The sequence below is a fragment of the Corythoichthys intestinalis genome, chromosome 10 (genome assembly GCF_030265065.1).
Source record: "Corythoichthys intestinalis isolate RoL2023-P3 chromosome 10, ASM3026506v1, whole genome shotgun sequence".
NCBI classification, from domain to species: domain Eukaryota; kingdom Metazoa; phylum Chordata; class Actinopteri; order Syngnathiformes; family Syngnathidae; genus Corythoichthys; species Corythoichthys intestinalis.
This window is the reverse complement of record NC_080404.1, coordinates 10,599,360-10,617,118: the sequence shown is the minus strand read 5'-3', so window position 1 is coordinate 10,617,118 and position 17,759 is coordinate 10,599,360. Positions and strand designations below refer to the sequence as shown.

General features: G+C 38.7%; 1 protein-coding gene across 1 annotated transcript in view; it reads left to right on the top strand.

Annotated features, from left to right (window-relative positions):
- The window catches only part of eys (eyes shut homolog), a 522,745-nt gene extending 507,074 nt beyond the window's left edge, over nt 1-15,671 (top strand). The window contains exons 48-51 of the mRNA XM_057847548.1: nt 5,283-5,445; nt 5,534-5,706; nt 5,824-5,982; nt 13,465-15,671. Coding sequence (XP_057703531.1) covers nt 5,283-5,445; nt 5,534-5,706; nt 5,824-5,982; nt 13,465-14,651 — 1,682 coding nt within the window. The 3' untranslated portion in view covers nt 14,652-15,671. The remainder of the gene's footprint in view (nt 1-5,282; nt 5,446-5,533; nt 5,707-5,823; nt 5,983-13,464) is intronic.
- The last annotated feature ends 2,088 nt before the right edge of the window (nt 15,672-17,759 follow it).

Below are 17,759 nucleotides of genomic sequence, written 5' to 3'. Positions count from 1 at the left end.
CATCCGAACAGAAGACATGTCTCATAGGGTACTGTAATTGAATCTTGACCAAGGGGACACTTTGTTTGGGTCTGCTAAGTGGAAATGTCTGGTTGCCTTGCTCGTAAAAACAGATTATAGTGTACGTTATTGAGATTGTAACTGGAACAAAATTACCAAATAATTATCATGAATGGGAATTTCTCCCATAGATTGACATAATTCATGCAGGAATGTGTTTATTTCTTGCACCTGCTAAGGCTCACTTGTTGAAGAGCCATATGAACTGAACAGCAGCTTTTAGTGTCAGGACTGGGATGTGCGTGGCGTTATTTTCAATCCAATCTATAAAATGAAAGCTTAAAAAAGAAAATCAAATAAAATGTGGGTAACAGTTGACATATTCCACTTGACCCACCATCATCCCTGTATTGGTAAGCTCAACAGCGGCGGTGCCATTGCCCCAGTCCCAAGGATGTAATGAGAACTCACGGATGTCTAATCAGATCTGTGTGACCTTCCTGGAGCCCTAATCATGATGGCTGGCAGTGAACACACTGATAATTCACTTCACTCACAGTTATCAACAGATCCACACTCCCCCTGTGGAAAGGTGGCACAGGAGACGCGGTGACTCCTGAAATGAATCACTTTGTCAATTTGAGCTAGTGATCAAATAACAAGTAACTGGGAATAGTGCTTGTTGACGCTCGACATCATTCTATGCAAATATTTTTATTGATGGCATATATACTAGTATATATATTTGGCACCACTCAGTACATTTACCAGGCTACAACCATCACTTGAGTCTGCACATACAGTGGAACCTTTTGGAATTTCTTACATTTCTGCACAAAGTCACCATCAAATGTCATCTGATCTTTGTCAAAATCACATAGATGAAAAAAACGGTCAGCTTTAACTAGAACCACCCAAACATTTATAGGTTTTCATATTTTAAAGAGGATAGCATGCAAACAATGATAGAAGGGGGAAAAATACGTAAGTGAACCCTCTGCCTAAGGAGACTTAAAGAGCAAGTGAAACCCATTCTTACCAAACAATTTAGGTCAGGTGTGTGCCCAATCACTGGTGAGTGGTTTAAAGCTGCCCTGACCACTATAAAACACATACCTGGTAAGAATGTCTTGATGAAAACCATTGTCTGATGTGCATCATGTCTCGGTCAAAAGAGCTGTCTAAAGTCCTGCGATCAAGGATTGTTGATTTGTATAAAGCTGGGAAAGGATACAAAACCATCTCTAAAAGTCTGGATGTTCATCAATCGACGGTCAGAGAAGTTGTCTACAAATGGAGAGAGTTTGGCACTGTTGCTTCTCTCCCAAGGAGTGGCCGTCCACCAAAGATGACGCCGAGAGTTCAGCGCAGAATAGTCAGAGAGGTTAAAAAAAAAAAAAAAAAAAAGGATCCCTAGAGTTTCTGCTTAAGACTTACAGAAATCAATGGCACAGTCCGATATCTATGTGCACACATTAACTACATGTAAAACTATGGCCAAGAATGGTGTTCATGGGAGGACTCCACAGAGGAAGCCACTGCCGTCTTAAAAAAACATTGTTGCACGTTTAATGCTCGCAAAAAGGCACTTGGACACTCCACAGAAGTTTTAGCAAAATATTTTGTTGACTGATGAAACCAAAGTTGAGTTGTTTGGGAGTAGCACACAACGTTATGTGTGGAGGAAAAATGGAACAGCTCACCAACATCAACACCTCATCCCCACTGTGAAGCATGGTGGAGGGAGCATCATGATTTTTGGCTGTTTTACTGCCTCAGGGCCTGGACAACTTGCAATCATTAATGGAAGAATTAATTCAAAGGTTTATCAGGATGTTTTGCAGGAAAACCTCAGGCCGTCTGTCAGACAGTTGAAGCTTAAAAGAGAATGGATGCTGCAACAAGACAATGATCCAAAACACAGAAGTAATTCAACTTCAGAATGGTTTCAGAAGAACAAAACACACGTTCTGGAGTGGCCAAGTCAAAGTCCAAACTTGAACGTCATTGAGATGCTGTGGTATGATCTAAAGACAGCGATTCATGGCAGACATCCCAGGAATCATACTGAACTACAGCAGTTTTGCAGAGAAGAATGGGCCAAGATTAGTCCTGATCGATGTGCCAGACTGATCTGCAGCTACAGGAAGTGTCTGTTTGAAGTTATTGCTGGCAAATGAGGGGCCACAAAATATTATTTTTGATATTATTCTTTCCCCTTGTGTCATTGTTTACATACTATCCTCATTAAAATATGAAAACCTATAAATGTTTGGGTGGTTTTAGTTAAAGCACTGTTTTTTCATCTGTGTGATTTTGACAAAGATCAGCTCACATTTGATGGTGATTTTATGCAGAAATGTGAGAAATTCCAAAGGGTTCAGATACTTTCTCTTACAGCTGTATGGCATCAAGGCATGAATATTCATGAATGAACATGACATTTCCAGTGCATCCTGTTTATGCCGGAGACCATTGCAAGCGTGTTGGGCAACACAAGAAGCGTTATTTTTATATCTCCCCTCATGCCCTGCACTTAGAGGCAAGGTAAATATTGCCTGGATGAAAATGAATTATGGAAGCAAAAGTCAAACATTACGGGTGAGATGGTTGATGACAGTGAGCGACATACTTATTTGATTATTGTGTGAATGATGAGAGACAAACATTCACATTAATGTTATTTTGCCAGGGTAAATGTTTTGACAATCTGTGATAGCATCACCAATTCTCATTGGATTCATAACTTTAAAAAATGCAATTATTCTGAGCCAAAGAATGTATTGGTTCTTTAAAAGTTTACTTTTATGTTAAAGTATGCTTTTTTTAATTGTCTTTTTTTAAGTTTACCTGTTCTGTTCAGCTGCTTAGACACAGAGAATAAGCATCTAAGTGTCATTATGGTGGTCGTAACGGTTTTAATGTATCACATGGGAATTTAATATACTGTACTCCCATTGTAGTTGTTCATTATATATGTTTTATTTATTAGGAAAAAGCAGCGAACAGGAAGAGGTTATGAGGGCAGGGAAAGAAGCAGACAGAAGATAAGAACAAACAACAACAAGAAATACATTATTACATGCCTATGCTACCTATGAACATACAACTACCGTTAACTAATCATATTTACCTGTGGACACCATGTTGGGGGGCTGATAACTAGGGTTGGGTATCATTTGAATTCGAACTGTTCCGATGCTGATTCCACGTTTTGATTCCTGTTCCAAACGATTCTCGATTCTGATTCTTTTAGTAAGCAAGGTAAAAAAAAAAATAAAAAAGGCATAATTTATATTAATTTCTCAGCTTCTCGATTATTTTTTAAATTATATGAACTTTCAATTAACTTTCTGATGAATTTCTCACAGTGCTATTTTTAACTTGTACTGTATGTAAATATCAGTCTTTGAACTTGAATATGATGAAGTTTCTTTCCACAGGAGTGCACTTTCACAAAGATGTTTATTTTTCAAAAGCTCACAGAGAAAACATTTACACATATTCTTTTGCCTATGTTTTAGAGTGTCTTATGCTAAAGCATTTATTGTATTGCATCTTTTGTTTTAGGTGGTATTTCTACAAGTTAGTTAAGGGCTGACATCTTGCAGATGTCAATCGGGAAGTATTCTGTCTGTGTTTCCACCCCGTTCTAAGTATCCTTGAGCAAGATACTGAATCCCAAGTTGCTCCTGGTGCTGCGTCACCAGTAGGTGGACGGGGATGTAGTGAAAAAAGCGCTTTGAGGGCCATAAAGGTGGGAAGGCGCTATACAAGTATAACTCCGTTACCATTACCATTACCTTTACCATTACAATGCCTCCTTCTCATCGTCAGCTAGAATTGGCTCCAGCATGCCCACGACCCTCGTGAGTGGTAGTGATTACGATTGTATTAATATTTCAAATTTCTGATCATTTTTTTTAAAAATGTATTTTTCTATTGATACCTACGACAGATGGGACAAGCTAAGCTTGTCCACAACTGTTGAATGATGAACTATCAATATAAACGTGAAAATAGAATATATAGTACCTACATGATTAAGGCTGCAGTTAACGATTATTTTTTATAATCGATTAATTAGATGATTAAACGATTAATCGGATAAATGTGACTTTCATTCAGTTACCTTCACAGCTTAACTTGAAGTTGTTTAGGCATGTTGTAAGTAACAATGAAGACAAAATGGATGACTATTTCCTAAAAATAATGTTAGTACAGCCTCCTAATTTAACTGTAATCTTTAACTGTACTGTTTTTGAAGTACATACATCTTGTTAAAGTTTTATTAAAGTTTCTGAGTACAAAACATCAAAAGAAAAATTCTCAGTACACAAATCAGACGAAAGTCCTGTTCATTCAAATTTAATAAAAAATTGCTGCTTACTGACATGTTTTTTCTTGTGGGCCAAGCGCTGATATAATTTGTGTCAATGACTTTTTTTTTTTCTTTAAACAAGCTAAACAACAAAATTGAATCAGTAGGAGGCTGACTGTAATGAATCATTTTTCTTAATGAAAGAGTTGTTCATAAATACAACCCAAATCCAATTTCAAAGCACACTCTCCTGTATAATAATTTACAGTTTATAAAGCTGTTGTATGAATGGGTTTATGTGTGTGGTTTCTTTATAAAAAGAAATAGGACAACTGTATTATAAACAATAACTCAAGTGCTAATATGCGTCTCCAAAACACAATACAAACGGACACTTAAGACACAGCTTAGCATAATTGCTAACTTTCTTAGCGCTCTACGCTAAGTAATGATGTCTCATCAACAAAGAATACAAACAATGTAATTGGCTTCATTTACTCACCTCTGACAGAGGCACACTGGATCTAACAACACAGAAGACAATCTAACTCTCAACACTTCTTGATATTGATTCAGCAACCCGACCTGAGGGTAGCAGTGAACTCTCTCTCTCTTGCTCTAATCACTGGCGCATGCTTACACCCTCATATTACACAGAAACAAGGACCCAAACAGGACTGCTGAAAGCTGCCGGCAAAAATTGATTATCAAATCATTTGGCAATTTATTAATTGATTTGTTGTTGCACCCTTATACACGATTAAAATTAATATTTAAGGAAATAGCGAAGAAAAAACCCTTCTCATTTAGTATGCTTTCATTGATGTTATCCCTATAAATCTAACAAAGACTATAGTATGTATTAAACCTTGAGAATATTTTAAAATGTTTGAACTGAAAACCCCTCGATCTGAGACGTACTTCTAAAATACAGCTTCCCGTTTCTGGATGTTTTCTCAAGGGTGCATTTTTGACATGTACTTTCGAACAAGAAGAAACGGAGCGGTCCAAGTCCTGGAGCGACCAGCCTTTGGGCGAAGCGTGGGTCAGTGTGGGGTCAACGTGTGTGTTCATGTTCATTGCAGGAATGGAGGAACATGTGTGGACTCTGGTTCAACCGTGTTGTAAGTAAGCAAGCATGTTTTAAACATCTTACTTTAGAATATTGGAATATAAATCATTTGGGTTAGAGATGGTATTTTCCTCTTGCAGTTGCCACTGCCCTTTAGGATGGAAGGGAGCGCTGTGTTCGGAGACAGTGTCGGTTTGCGATGCCGCGCACACGCCCCCGCCTATGTGTGCCCATGGCTCCACCTGCATCCCTCTTCCAAATGGATATACCTGTCAGTGCCCCCTGGGAACAGCGGGACTCCACTGCGAGAAAGGTCACACCATCAAACCCAATCTTCATCATTACATGTGTTTTTTTCTCTGTTCATTTTGTCAACAAGGAAGCACTTTCGCTGTTCAATTATTTAACTGCTCTATTGTCCCCATTTCAGCTGTGAGCATCAGTGATCCATTCTTCAGTGGAAAGCACTCCTGGATGTCATTCCCCCCAATGAAGATGAGACACAGGACAGTTTTACAGATGCAGTTCCAACCTTTATCACCTGATGGCATCCTCGTCTATGTTGCGCAGCATCTTGGAGACAGAGCTGGTAATAGTTGGATTATAACCTTGTTATAAAACAAAACATATCTGCATGGTATTTCAACCACAAAGAATACCATTCTCTTTTAAGTTCAAATTCTGGTCATTTCTCTCTATGAACTGGATATTTTTAGCACTAAAAACAATTCATTCAAATCTGATTTAAAGAGAGCACATTCCTAAAGTTGACCTGATCATAATTCTGACAGATTTAGATTTACTAAGAGATTCTCAGTGTGCAGAATAAATACCACTGTTGCTACATGGGCTCCCTCTGGTGGTAAGCAAATAAATCACTTATTTATATGCTCAAGGTGTGCATACTGTTACGTGGCTTAAACCTTTCTTTGAAATCCAGTACAGTAATTACAATAGATATACAATTAATCAATTGCAATTTTTGTCTAACATATATTCAAGTACAATTTGTATTTCATTTATATACAATATATTTTGAGTCATTATTTCAGTCCAATGTGATATATAAAGATTCCTTTTGATTCGCAGGGCTAGAAAAAAAGGGAAATTGAAGTTGTATGGCTCCACTATCAATACCACTGGCCCAGTTCATTGTGTCAGTTATTCATCCCAATAATCACAAAAAAGAACAATTTGCTTGAATAACATGAATAACTTTATTTTTTTTTTTTTTTTAGATTCAATGAAAAGTGCAGCAAAACGGGGCAAAAACATGAATCTTGTGCAAATAATCATTCTATAATCACTCCAGTATGCATAAATAAACCCAAATCGACTCCACTGACCATTAACACATTTTTAATGTTTTCAAAAAAACAAACACACGCACAAAATAATATTTTTTCTTGGGAGCTCCAGGGGAAGGCGGGCCTGCAGGAGACCCCTGCCTGAGGGAAGCTTTCCTGTCTTCCCCTTGCCGTCCTCTGGAAGTCTCTTCCCATAAGCGGATTTTCAGGTGGCCAGGCCCCCCGTTGGCTGAAAAGTGTAATTGCGTGTAATTGACTTTCCTATACAGCAGTACTTCTCAAATAGTGGGGCGCGCCCCCCTGGGGGGGCGCAGAGCGATGCCAGGGGGGGCGCATGTGTCCTCGGGGAACATGCTTTTTTCTTTTTTTTTTTTTTTTGCCGGACTGGAATAAAGTGTACTTGCACATCCACTCAGTGGGTGGCAGTGGCGCTCTCATTTTCAGAGTGCGTGCAGTATTTTTGAACTAAGGAAGAGCACTCAGCACACAGAAAACAGATATGAAGAGCAGTGCGCCGCCGCCGTTTTCGAAAGCTGTTTTCCGACCGGACTCACTCACGCAGCGATCCACTGTCTTGTCCGGTTCTCACGTCGCCGCCCGAGAAGTGCCATTTTCGGCTTGGGATCGTCACGACGACCGCCCTCACCTACGGTTCTACCTCGGCCGCCGAGAATGCGCTTTTTTCGTGCCGTTTGCCTTTTAGCTTTGACTTTTAATACAGTGGGGTGATGAGGAAAGACTACTGTTTACTGTGTCTGAAAATAATTATAGCGGACTGCCAGAAGCCAAATCAATTAAGACGCCACTTAAAGACATTCGACCCCAATCTCATTGATAAGCCGCTTGATTGTTTTTCAGCGAAAACGTGCCGAATATTGCCAACAATAGTCCTGCTTTGTCAGTGTTATATCAGTAAACCAGTGAGCATTGTTAGCATGCTCATTGCAAAATGACTCCACACCATTGCAAAGGAGGTAATACTGAGTGTGAGCAGCAAAAATAAAAACTGTCCTTCCGTCCAAGGACACTCTTTTTTTCCTTTATTCATTTTTGTTTTTTTGGTCAAATTTTTTGGCATATTGTCCTCATGAGTAAATGTTTCTAATCAATTTGAATTTGTTATTATTTACGGATTTTATTACATTTTATTTTTCTGTATCAAATGGTCAAAAATACCTTGAGTGTATTTTTACAGTTTGAATGTGACTTTTTTTTTTTTTAATTCAGGCAAATTGATGCACGGCAAGTCTTCTCTGTTACAAACAAAACAATGTTAATAAAGTTATACTTTATTATAAGTTGATCTGTTACTTTTTTTCTTTATTAGAAAAAAAGGACACAATGTTAGGCAGATGCGTATTTATAATAGTAATTTTATAGACGAATAATACTATTTACAGTGGCGGCGGAGAGTTTGGGGGGGGGGCGCGAAACATTTACTTCTTGCTTGGGGGGGCGTAACAGAAAATAATTGAGAAGCACTGCTATACAGGATATGATTTTAAAATTAAGAATTTTCCAGTAAAATATTGTCTATAAAAGTTGTAAAGCAATAAAACAAACAACAAAAATGAATGAAATGAACAGAAAAAAAAGATATATTTATAATGGGCCAAAAAATTTTTCAAACAGATCATGTTACTACAACTTGACCAGATATATCCAAAGTCCGGCCCGCGGGCCAAATGCGGTCCGTGGTCAAATTTCATCCGGCCCCCAGCCTCTGTCATAAAATCAATAAAGTCTGGCCCGCACACAGGCTTAATAAATTGGTCCCCAGTACTGCTACCAGCATATGAAGTAGCTTACACACTAAATACTGCTCCTCATTTACCCCCTAAAATGCTGCAGCACTCTAAGCAACATTACCCCGCGTGACCCTTTACTTCCAATTTTCTAAAATGGCGACAATTTACAAAAAAATAAGAAAGCTGAATGAGACAGCCAACGCTTCAAGGATGGGTGGAAATTGGACTATTTCTTCACTAAAATACGCAACAACTGTGTCTGCCTCATTTGCAAAGAGACAGTCGCTGTTTTTAAAGAGTTCAATGTGAGACGATACTACCAAACAAGACACGCTAACATGTACGACAAGATTACAGGGAATATACACAGTGAGAAATTGAAGCAACTTGAAGCTAGTTTAATTCCACAGCAGCAGTATTTCGCAAGAGCCCGAAAGTCGAAAGAGAACGCAACAAAGGCTAGTTGCGAGATTGTTGAAATTATTAATTTAAAAAAGTAATAATAAAGCAAATGTGACACACAAAATGGCTTGCTAAAATTTGCTTCAATATATTGTTCTACGTAAAAGATGTCAGCCAAGGTCGGCCCCCACATTTTTACCACACCTAATCTGGCCCCCTTCGCAAAAAGTTTGGACACCCCTGGCTTAGACGGTCATTTGCTTTGCTTAGCCAAAACCACCCGAGGACCGAACAGGAAAGATGGATACATGATTTTTTTTCCAACCTAAGCTTTCAAAAGGGACAACAACTACTGAGCAAGAACCAAAGATTGAAAATGTGGACCAAGAAACGCTAGAGAGCACCGTCAAATGGTGAACAAAGTTTGAATTTGCCCCACTAAAGATGCTAATTGTACAACAGAGCCACTACCAGTGTCTTGCCAATGTAGTTACCCCGTCAAAAATTGTGTCCCCTGGCCGCAGGAGCGCACACACACACACACACACACATTAGTTATGTGTTACGTCGACTTAAACAATGAACTGAAGCCAGAAAAGAACCACAGTTATATATTTTGGACATCGACGTTTATTAAACTGGAGAAACTCTATAGGCTACAGGACTTGAATTACAGTAATAACTGTAATAGGTCATCCTACGAGTAAAACAGTGAAACATTGCCTTTTTTACGTTCGGTACGTATGTTACGTTATACGACAGAAAAAAAAGTTGTTGTTTTTTTTTTATATAGATGTGCCATGTTTTAAAACCTCGTAGATAACTACATCACAAAATACGCAAATCAAGCAAATCAGTGCAGCGCAGTGGCTCCGCCCAGGGGACAAAATTTTAGACTGGGGTAACTACATTGGCACGACACTGGTGGGTGTACCATATTCAATGGATGACAATCTTGGCAAAAAGTATAGCCTAAGCAGCCTGATTTGGAATTCCCCTCAAGAATGATAAGAAACAACAAAACCGGTCATTTTCAATTTTATCGCATGTTATGTTCACACTATAGGTCTCACACTCGTTAACATTTCTCTAACTTACTTGTCTTAGTATGTGGGCATTGATCTCCACACCTCACAGTAAACCTCATTTTTTTTGTCTCATCTTAGCCGAGCCAACCCCAGCGGTCTTGCCACTGGGGCTGAAACTTTCTCTCCCTTTTCTTTTTATATTGGATTTCGCTTTCCCTCAACTCCTCTGTTGACTTTCTCTTTCTTGAGTGGTCTTTTTTCCACAGTGCGTGGCCGGGTGCTGGGGGTTTCAGAAACATGTCATCTTGTAGTATAACATTAGGTGGGTACTGAGTAGGGATGGAAATCGAGAACCGGTTCCTGTCATGTTTCGATTCCATGGAATCATTTGGCCGTTTACTTAACGATTCCCTTATTGATTCCAACCAGCACAAGGTACGTCACGTAGTTTACGTATATTATACACAGTCAAATCAGTAATTGAGACTACATGATTACTCAAATCACCGAGTGATTACGCATTGATTTTTACAGGCCATGTCATTATCCATGAGACTACTTAAAGAACTGGTGATTTTTCCCAAAAAGTCTATTAATGGGTCTATCGTATTCCTCGTCACATACTTTTTAAGAAAAATATACCATATATGCATCCAAAATAATCCTTAACGATTTTTTAGAAATTTTAATACTCCTATTAGCAAGGTTCCTTGGGTATGTGTTCGTTCCCATAGCAACCAGTCAGTTACTTCCTGTTATTGTCCTACGTCTAACGCGCTGTGTATCCTGGGCCCGAGACTAGGCATAAGGTGCGCATTTCAAGCAGAGTGCGACGACCTTTTAATCTGTGTACTTCCATGAACGAATGTAAGTATTTCCTCTTCATGTCATAAAGTTCTTATGAAGAGCCGTTATCAGAGCGACTGTTTCGTGTTTTTACTGCAGCTGTCAGCTGGTTGCTCCGCTCATCCTCGCTGCGTCGAGGAGAGCGTTGTTTACATTATATTCACATTGCACATTTGGGTTAAGAGGGAATGTGTCAGTTTAGCATCTTAAGATGACGTTGTACATCCATATGAGTGTAAAGTGCGTAGTTTTCGCCACTTTTATGCCCAAGTTGACTGCACGTGCACGCAGCGTGCTTCCGGGTTGTGTCCCCCACCTTTGTGTTCATTATGCTGTGCGAGTCACGTATGTGTGTTATTCACTGCTTTAAAGTCAATGGCGTACTGCAAGCAACACATCACTTCCGCTCATTAATATTCACGACATTAGCTACTGTTTCTAAGTAGGGACAAACCACCATTTGTCCCTAATAGGAAATGAGTGGAAATCGTGTACGAAGGAGATGGTTACAGAGCTAAACCTACCAATTCTCTCCGAAAATGATGTGCCTGGTGCCAAATTCACTGGCAAAGATATGGAAGAACATAAAAATGTTCAGTAAAAGAGATGGCTTGAGTGTCGAAGGCTGAAAAAGACGAAAAAAATTAGCCGACCTAAGCATAGCATTAGCTTTTTTATCGACACGACTGATAATGACATTCTCCTGTTTCAACAAGCTATCCTTTACCATCAGCCCTGTCTTTCTTATATATCCTCTAGTCATCTTACATCTCTTACCGTTCTTGGGGGTAATTTAGTTAGCTTTGTGTAGCGATCGCAAATGCTACTCAGTGACAGCCAACGAACACTTTTAATTTTTTCATTGATAACACATCTTAATTCTATAATTTATTTACACTTCCCCCTTACTAAAGTTTGTTTATATGTATATATATATATATATATATATATATATATATATATATATATATATATATATATATATATATATATATATATATATATATACACACAGTGGCAGTCAGATACCATTGTAATTCTTTTCAGGTCATTCATTGTCAGACAAAAGTAGTACAGCACAACGTTACGCTAAAAGAATAAGTTAAAAATATAAAAATGGCTTACCTCTTTGTCCTCTGAAAGACCATGCCAACCCAACATAATGTTTACTGCATATGAAATGTCAATGGATTCACCGAGCTGGTGTTAAAGTCCGTGCAAGTTGATTCGGTCTTCACATTTTTTCCTCCCGAGTTTTTGGTTTCCGGAAACGTAAGAAGAAACATCCTTCATGTGTCGTAATGTCTAGAGTCGTTTCTACAAGTTCCAAAAAAGCAATGCTTGATCGGCATGTTCGTTTTTGAAAGATTACCGGCGAAAAGTAGCACAAATTACGTTAAGTCTATGAGAGGGCGGGTCTATAATGTCCCACTTCGGCTTTAATTCCGCTTTACGATGCGACGTCACGGTCTAAAAATAGCCTGCGTGCGGTACGCCATTTGCATTGTTTATTGCATCAGCACTAATATGATGTAATTTTCTTTCCTTTCAGAACCACACATAGACCCACACATTCCAGTCTTCTTCCACACACATACAAATACATGAACATCTTTCCACGCATATTCTTATCTGCTCATTGAGTGATTCTCACATCAAATGCCATTGCCTGTATATAGTTGTGCCTGTTGCCAAGTTGGATTAAAAGTGCCAAAGACCAACTCCGCTCTCCACTCCTTGTGTTTTAAACGACACCGCGAGGTGAATGAACCATAAAACATATTGAACCCAGAACCTCATACAGTCCATTAGTCCAAATTAGAAGAATCGATAAGAGAATTGATAAAGAATCGAATCGCTAAGCCATATCGATAATGGAATCAGAATCATAAAAATCTTATCAATTCCCAGCCCTAGTATTGAGATACTGACAATCAATTAGCAGCAGTAGTGAGGTTGTGCGCATTCACGTGACAAGCGAGTGAGCGAACAAGGTGAGCAACGGCTGCAGCATAGTCTCTAAGGTTGTCTTTGATCGGGATAGCGTAACGTCGTAAAAACACGGAACTATAGGGAAATATTCATTCATTCATTCATGGAAATATCAGAAAATAATGTAATGTAATAATGTTTTTTTTTTGTTTGTTTTTGTTTTTTTTTACATGTTATGGATCCAAGTATTTTTTATACATATGCAAAAGGAGTGAGTTCGAGGTCCTTTTCTCACTGCAATTCTGATTTAATACCTACATAAATGTAAGTGGGACATATCTAAAATCACTTTGTTTCCATTAAGGAATGCATGAAAACAACTACTCAAGCACTATTAAATAGATGCACTAGTTCAATATTAAATTGCATAGCTGGATTTGTCTCTCACTCTTTCCCGTATAAGGTTAAATGACATTACTACGACGGTTGCCATTGCCTGCCTTATTTAACGGTCTATGCACCTCTAATGTACCATGTTTAATGGTCTTTGCTTTCACTGAGGTTGTAATTTACAGCTGGTGTTTTTTATTATTATTATTCATGATGGGTCGTTTGGGTAGATGTGGCAGTATTTCAATTCTGTCAGCCTTGTTTTTGACAGCGCACATCACTGCCCATTTGCTGTGCAGTCGTGTCAGATTTTTACTTGTGTATATCCAGCCTAAGGAGCAGTTGCTTGTTGTTGATATTGTATAAGTAGCCTTTAAAGAGGATTTGCATGCACCTAATGTTTTTTTCTTCCCTGCAGGAGACTTCCTTTGTCTCTCTTTGACATCAAGCTTTGTACAGCTAAGGTACAACCTAGGGGATGGTCCCCACATCCTGCAGACTGTAACTACAGTAGACCTGCATGCAAGAAACTGGCACACAGTCAAGGCGGGCCGGATCGGTCAGCGCGGCTTCCTAATTCTGGACGGCAAGGAGGTCAAAAATAATGCAAGCAATGGAATGAGCACGCTGGACGTTGCCACTAACATCTTTATCGGGGGCGTCTCCTCTCTGAGCTCTTTGGGTGCGGATGCCCTCGAAGGGGAACCAATGGGCTTCACCGGCAGTATCAGGGAAGTGATTATAAATGGACTTGAATTGGAGTTGACGGAAAAAGGGGCTCTGAGAGGTGCAAATGTTGGGGACCGGGATGGGACCGCCTGCGGGTATAAGGTGTGCCACAATAAAGGTCAATGCAGGGCAACAGGAAGCAACTCTGCCACATGTGACTGCCCAGCATCATGGGGCGGCCCAACATGTAATCAGTCTTTAAGTTGTGTCAACAACATCTGCAAACGTGGTTCCATATGCGTGCCTGTTAGTGGGACATCATACTTATGCATTTGCCCCATCGGATGGGGAGGAAAATACTGCACTAGAGAGGTACCAACTGACACTTTAAAGTTTGTGGGACACTCCTATGTTAAATATGTAGATCTGAAATACAACAGGAGAAACTTAAGATTCATTAGGCTTTCTTTTATCTTCCTCACCAACACAAGTGACAGTTTGATAATGTGGATGGGAAAGGGGGGACATGAAGACGATGACTTCCTGGCAGTGGGACTAGAGAATGGAAACCTGAAATTTGCAATTAATCTCGGGGAGAGGATTTCCCTCCCGGTGACTTCAAAAAGTCAGATGCTGTGCTGCAACAAATGGTATCACGTCTCCATTTTAGTAAACGGCACTGTGATTCAAGTCCATTTGAACAACGAGAGAATCATTCTTGAGGATGTGGATCCACTTGGGAAATACGTAGCATTGAACTATGGGGGGCAGCTCTACTTTGGGGGATTTGAAATGCACACAAATATATCTGTCGTGACATCGGGGTTGTTTTCAAGAGGCTTTGAAGGAAAACTCAGAAATGTTTATTTGTTTGACGAGCGCCTCGTGTTTTTAAAAAACAGCGAGGGCTTTAATGTTCATAACGGCAATGCGTAGCGGGAGAGAAAATGCATTGGATGAGAAAGTTAAACACTCTAAATTTTGAACAATTTGAAGTTTTCTAGGAAAAGGAATATTCATAAGATCTGAGTATTTGAAGGAATATATGGCGGAAAACACAGACAAGGCTGAAAAAGCAGTTTCTGCTCTTGCCCCCCTCTTTAAAATACACTGCTGTATTTTAAGTCAAAAGAACTGCTGTGTTTGATAGAACAATATGTCTATATGCTACCATAGCATTTTCATGGCGCATTAGGCCCCCGAACTATTTTTAATTTGTCCGTTTTACCCCGTTTACAGACACCGCGCAACCGCTTTTGTTTCAATCCAGCCATAAAAAAAAAGCTAAGTGATTACCAGTATATTTATTATTCTAAATTTCTTTCATTTCATAATTTAACCATTAATTGATCTCTAATATTTAGTTTTTAAAAAATGACTTTAAAAATTTTTTCACTCCCAAATTTTAAACTTTTAAACAAAATACGTCACAATGAAAAAAATAGTGTCTGTAAATATAAGTAACGGATATCAACCTTATTACTATCGCTTAATTGTTTTTTTTTTTTTTTACTCTCGCATTTTCCCTGATATTTTAGATGATAAATAATCGATCCAAACAAAGAAAAATGGAAAAAAATAATGTTTATAAGAGTAAATATCTGAAAAAGAAAATCACGACCACTCCTTGATGTCTGCATGTTTGCAAGTTCTGAATCGCTACCCTTGTTATATTACCATGTTTCACCCATAAAATCCCCCCAAAATCCGACTGTGGCCATTCACAGCTGTGTTTTGACACTCCATGATACATGCTACATGGAGTTCTTGGATCGAAACAAGGTAAGAATACGATAATATCTCGTTAAAATCATGGCGTCTTTAATTATCCTCTCTCGTGCTCTCACTTACAGTTAGGGTTTCGCTGTTTTAAAAAAAAATCTTTTTTTTTCCCCCTCCTAAACTTTCCAATGATGTATCACACATGCATATAGAGCAATTTTGAAATTTGACCAAACTGGGGGTCTCAGAGCAGAACTTCAGTTCACCTGAGTGTTTTCTGCCATATATATCTCTGTATATATATACACAGTATATATACAGTGGGGAGAACATGTATTTGATATAGAGCCTACCCACGTACCACGTGCTCGCTGTATGGTTCCGCCCACTTGTCCGTCATAACATAGTGTTAACCTGTTACGGCTACGTACATTTCTCCTATTTACGGCGTGTTTTTCTGCTCCTTAACATTAATAATCAAAATGGTGAAGGCGTGTGTGGCTGTTGGTTGCACTAACAGAGAAGATGGAAGGAGAGACTTGAAGTTTTACCGTATTCCGAGGGATCCAAAGAGGAGAGCGAAATGGACGGCTGCAATTCGACGTGAAAACTGGACACCAAAAAATCACCACAGACTGTGTAGTAGTCATTTTATATCCGGTAAGATGCATTTAATATATATTTAGAGGGTTTTGGCCTGACAACCACAATTAAGATCATTGCTAGGCTAATCGCCGACAACATACGACGTAGTACGACATAGTTTCAAATTCAAGATGTTTGTGACTTCCCTTTCTTCCACCATCGTTATTTTTTGAATAATATTTAGCTGGTACCAAGTGAAAGAAACTGGCCTCGTCTACGGGGCTGACAAATAACCACAATTAAGATCATTGCGAGGCTAATCGCCGACAACATACGACGTAGTACGACATAGTTTCAAATTCAAGATGTTTGTGACTTCCCTTTCTTCCACCATCGTTATTTTTTGAATAATATTTAGCTGGTACCAAGTGAAAGAAACTGGCCTCGTCTACGGGGCTGACAAATAACCACAATTAAGATCATTGCTAGGCTAATCGCCGACAACATACACGTATGTATGTCGTGAGAGTGCTATCGCTAAACCATATAAACACTAAAAGCCTTAACTCCATTGACAAATGACATGAAATACATTAGACTTGACAGTGGATGTTAGCAATAACAAAAGATTTTGAATTGAAAATTTTGTAACTCACCTTTCCAAGCACAAGATAGATTCCTGCCGAATTTTCGTGGACGAGGACCTGTTTCACCCAACCAGCAACGAAGTATTTATAACCCTCCAAGCTCTTTAAGTTTTTCATATTTTCGTGAGAATAGGCTGATTTAGTGTGGACAAGATAATTGTAAATATCTGCGTAGCAGATGTCAGGCAGACAGGGCGAAGACAGTGGGTCGAAAAACATCGATTTGGGCATCAAATATGAATCTGGCGACTGTACAGAACGAAGCTTTTCCTCATAACGCCTTTTATGCAACAGATCCAGTGAGTTTGCGGCATCAGAAAGCACCGGGTCTTCCATGAAATGCATTTTAAATTCCGCCATCAATTGAAAACAATGCTAATACAGAGTCAAAATGACGGATAAGTGGGCGGAACCATACAGCGAGCACGTGGTACGTGGGTAGGCTCTATACTGCCAATGGCAAAACCCATTGGCAGTGTATCAAATACTTGATCTCCCCACTGTATTCATATATATATATATATATATATATATATATATATATATATATATATATATATATAATATGCTGTTGCATTCCTCTTTAAAATAAACTGCTGTATTTTAAGCCAAAAGAACTGTTGTGTTTGATAGAAAAATATGTCTATATGCTGCCATAGCAGATTCATGGCACATTAAGCCCCCGAACTATTTTTAATCTGTCCATTTTACCCTGAAAACCCCCCCGTTTACAGACGTCGCGCAACCGCTTTTGTTTCAACCCAGCCATAAAACAAAGGTAATTAATTATATTTGTTATTTAAAATGTCTGTCATTTTTAGCTTAGAATCATTAATTGATGTCTCATATTTCGTTTAAAAAAAAAAAAAAAAAAACTTTAAAAAATGATTCACTCGCATATTTTAAACTTTTAAACAAATGACGTCAAAATGAAAAAAAAAATGGCGTCTGTAAAAAAGTTACGATATCTACCTCATAACTATCGCTTAATTATATATATATATTTTTTTTGTTACTGTCATTTAGGTTGCTATAATTCCTTTATTTTAATTTCTCAACTCAAAAGTTGATACAAAATGGTACTTCTATT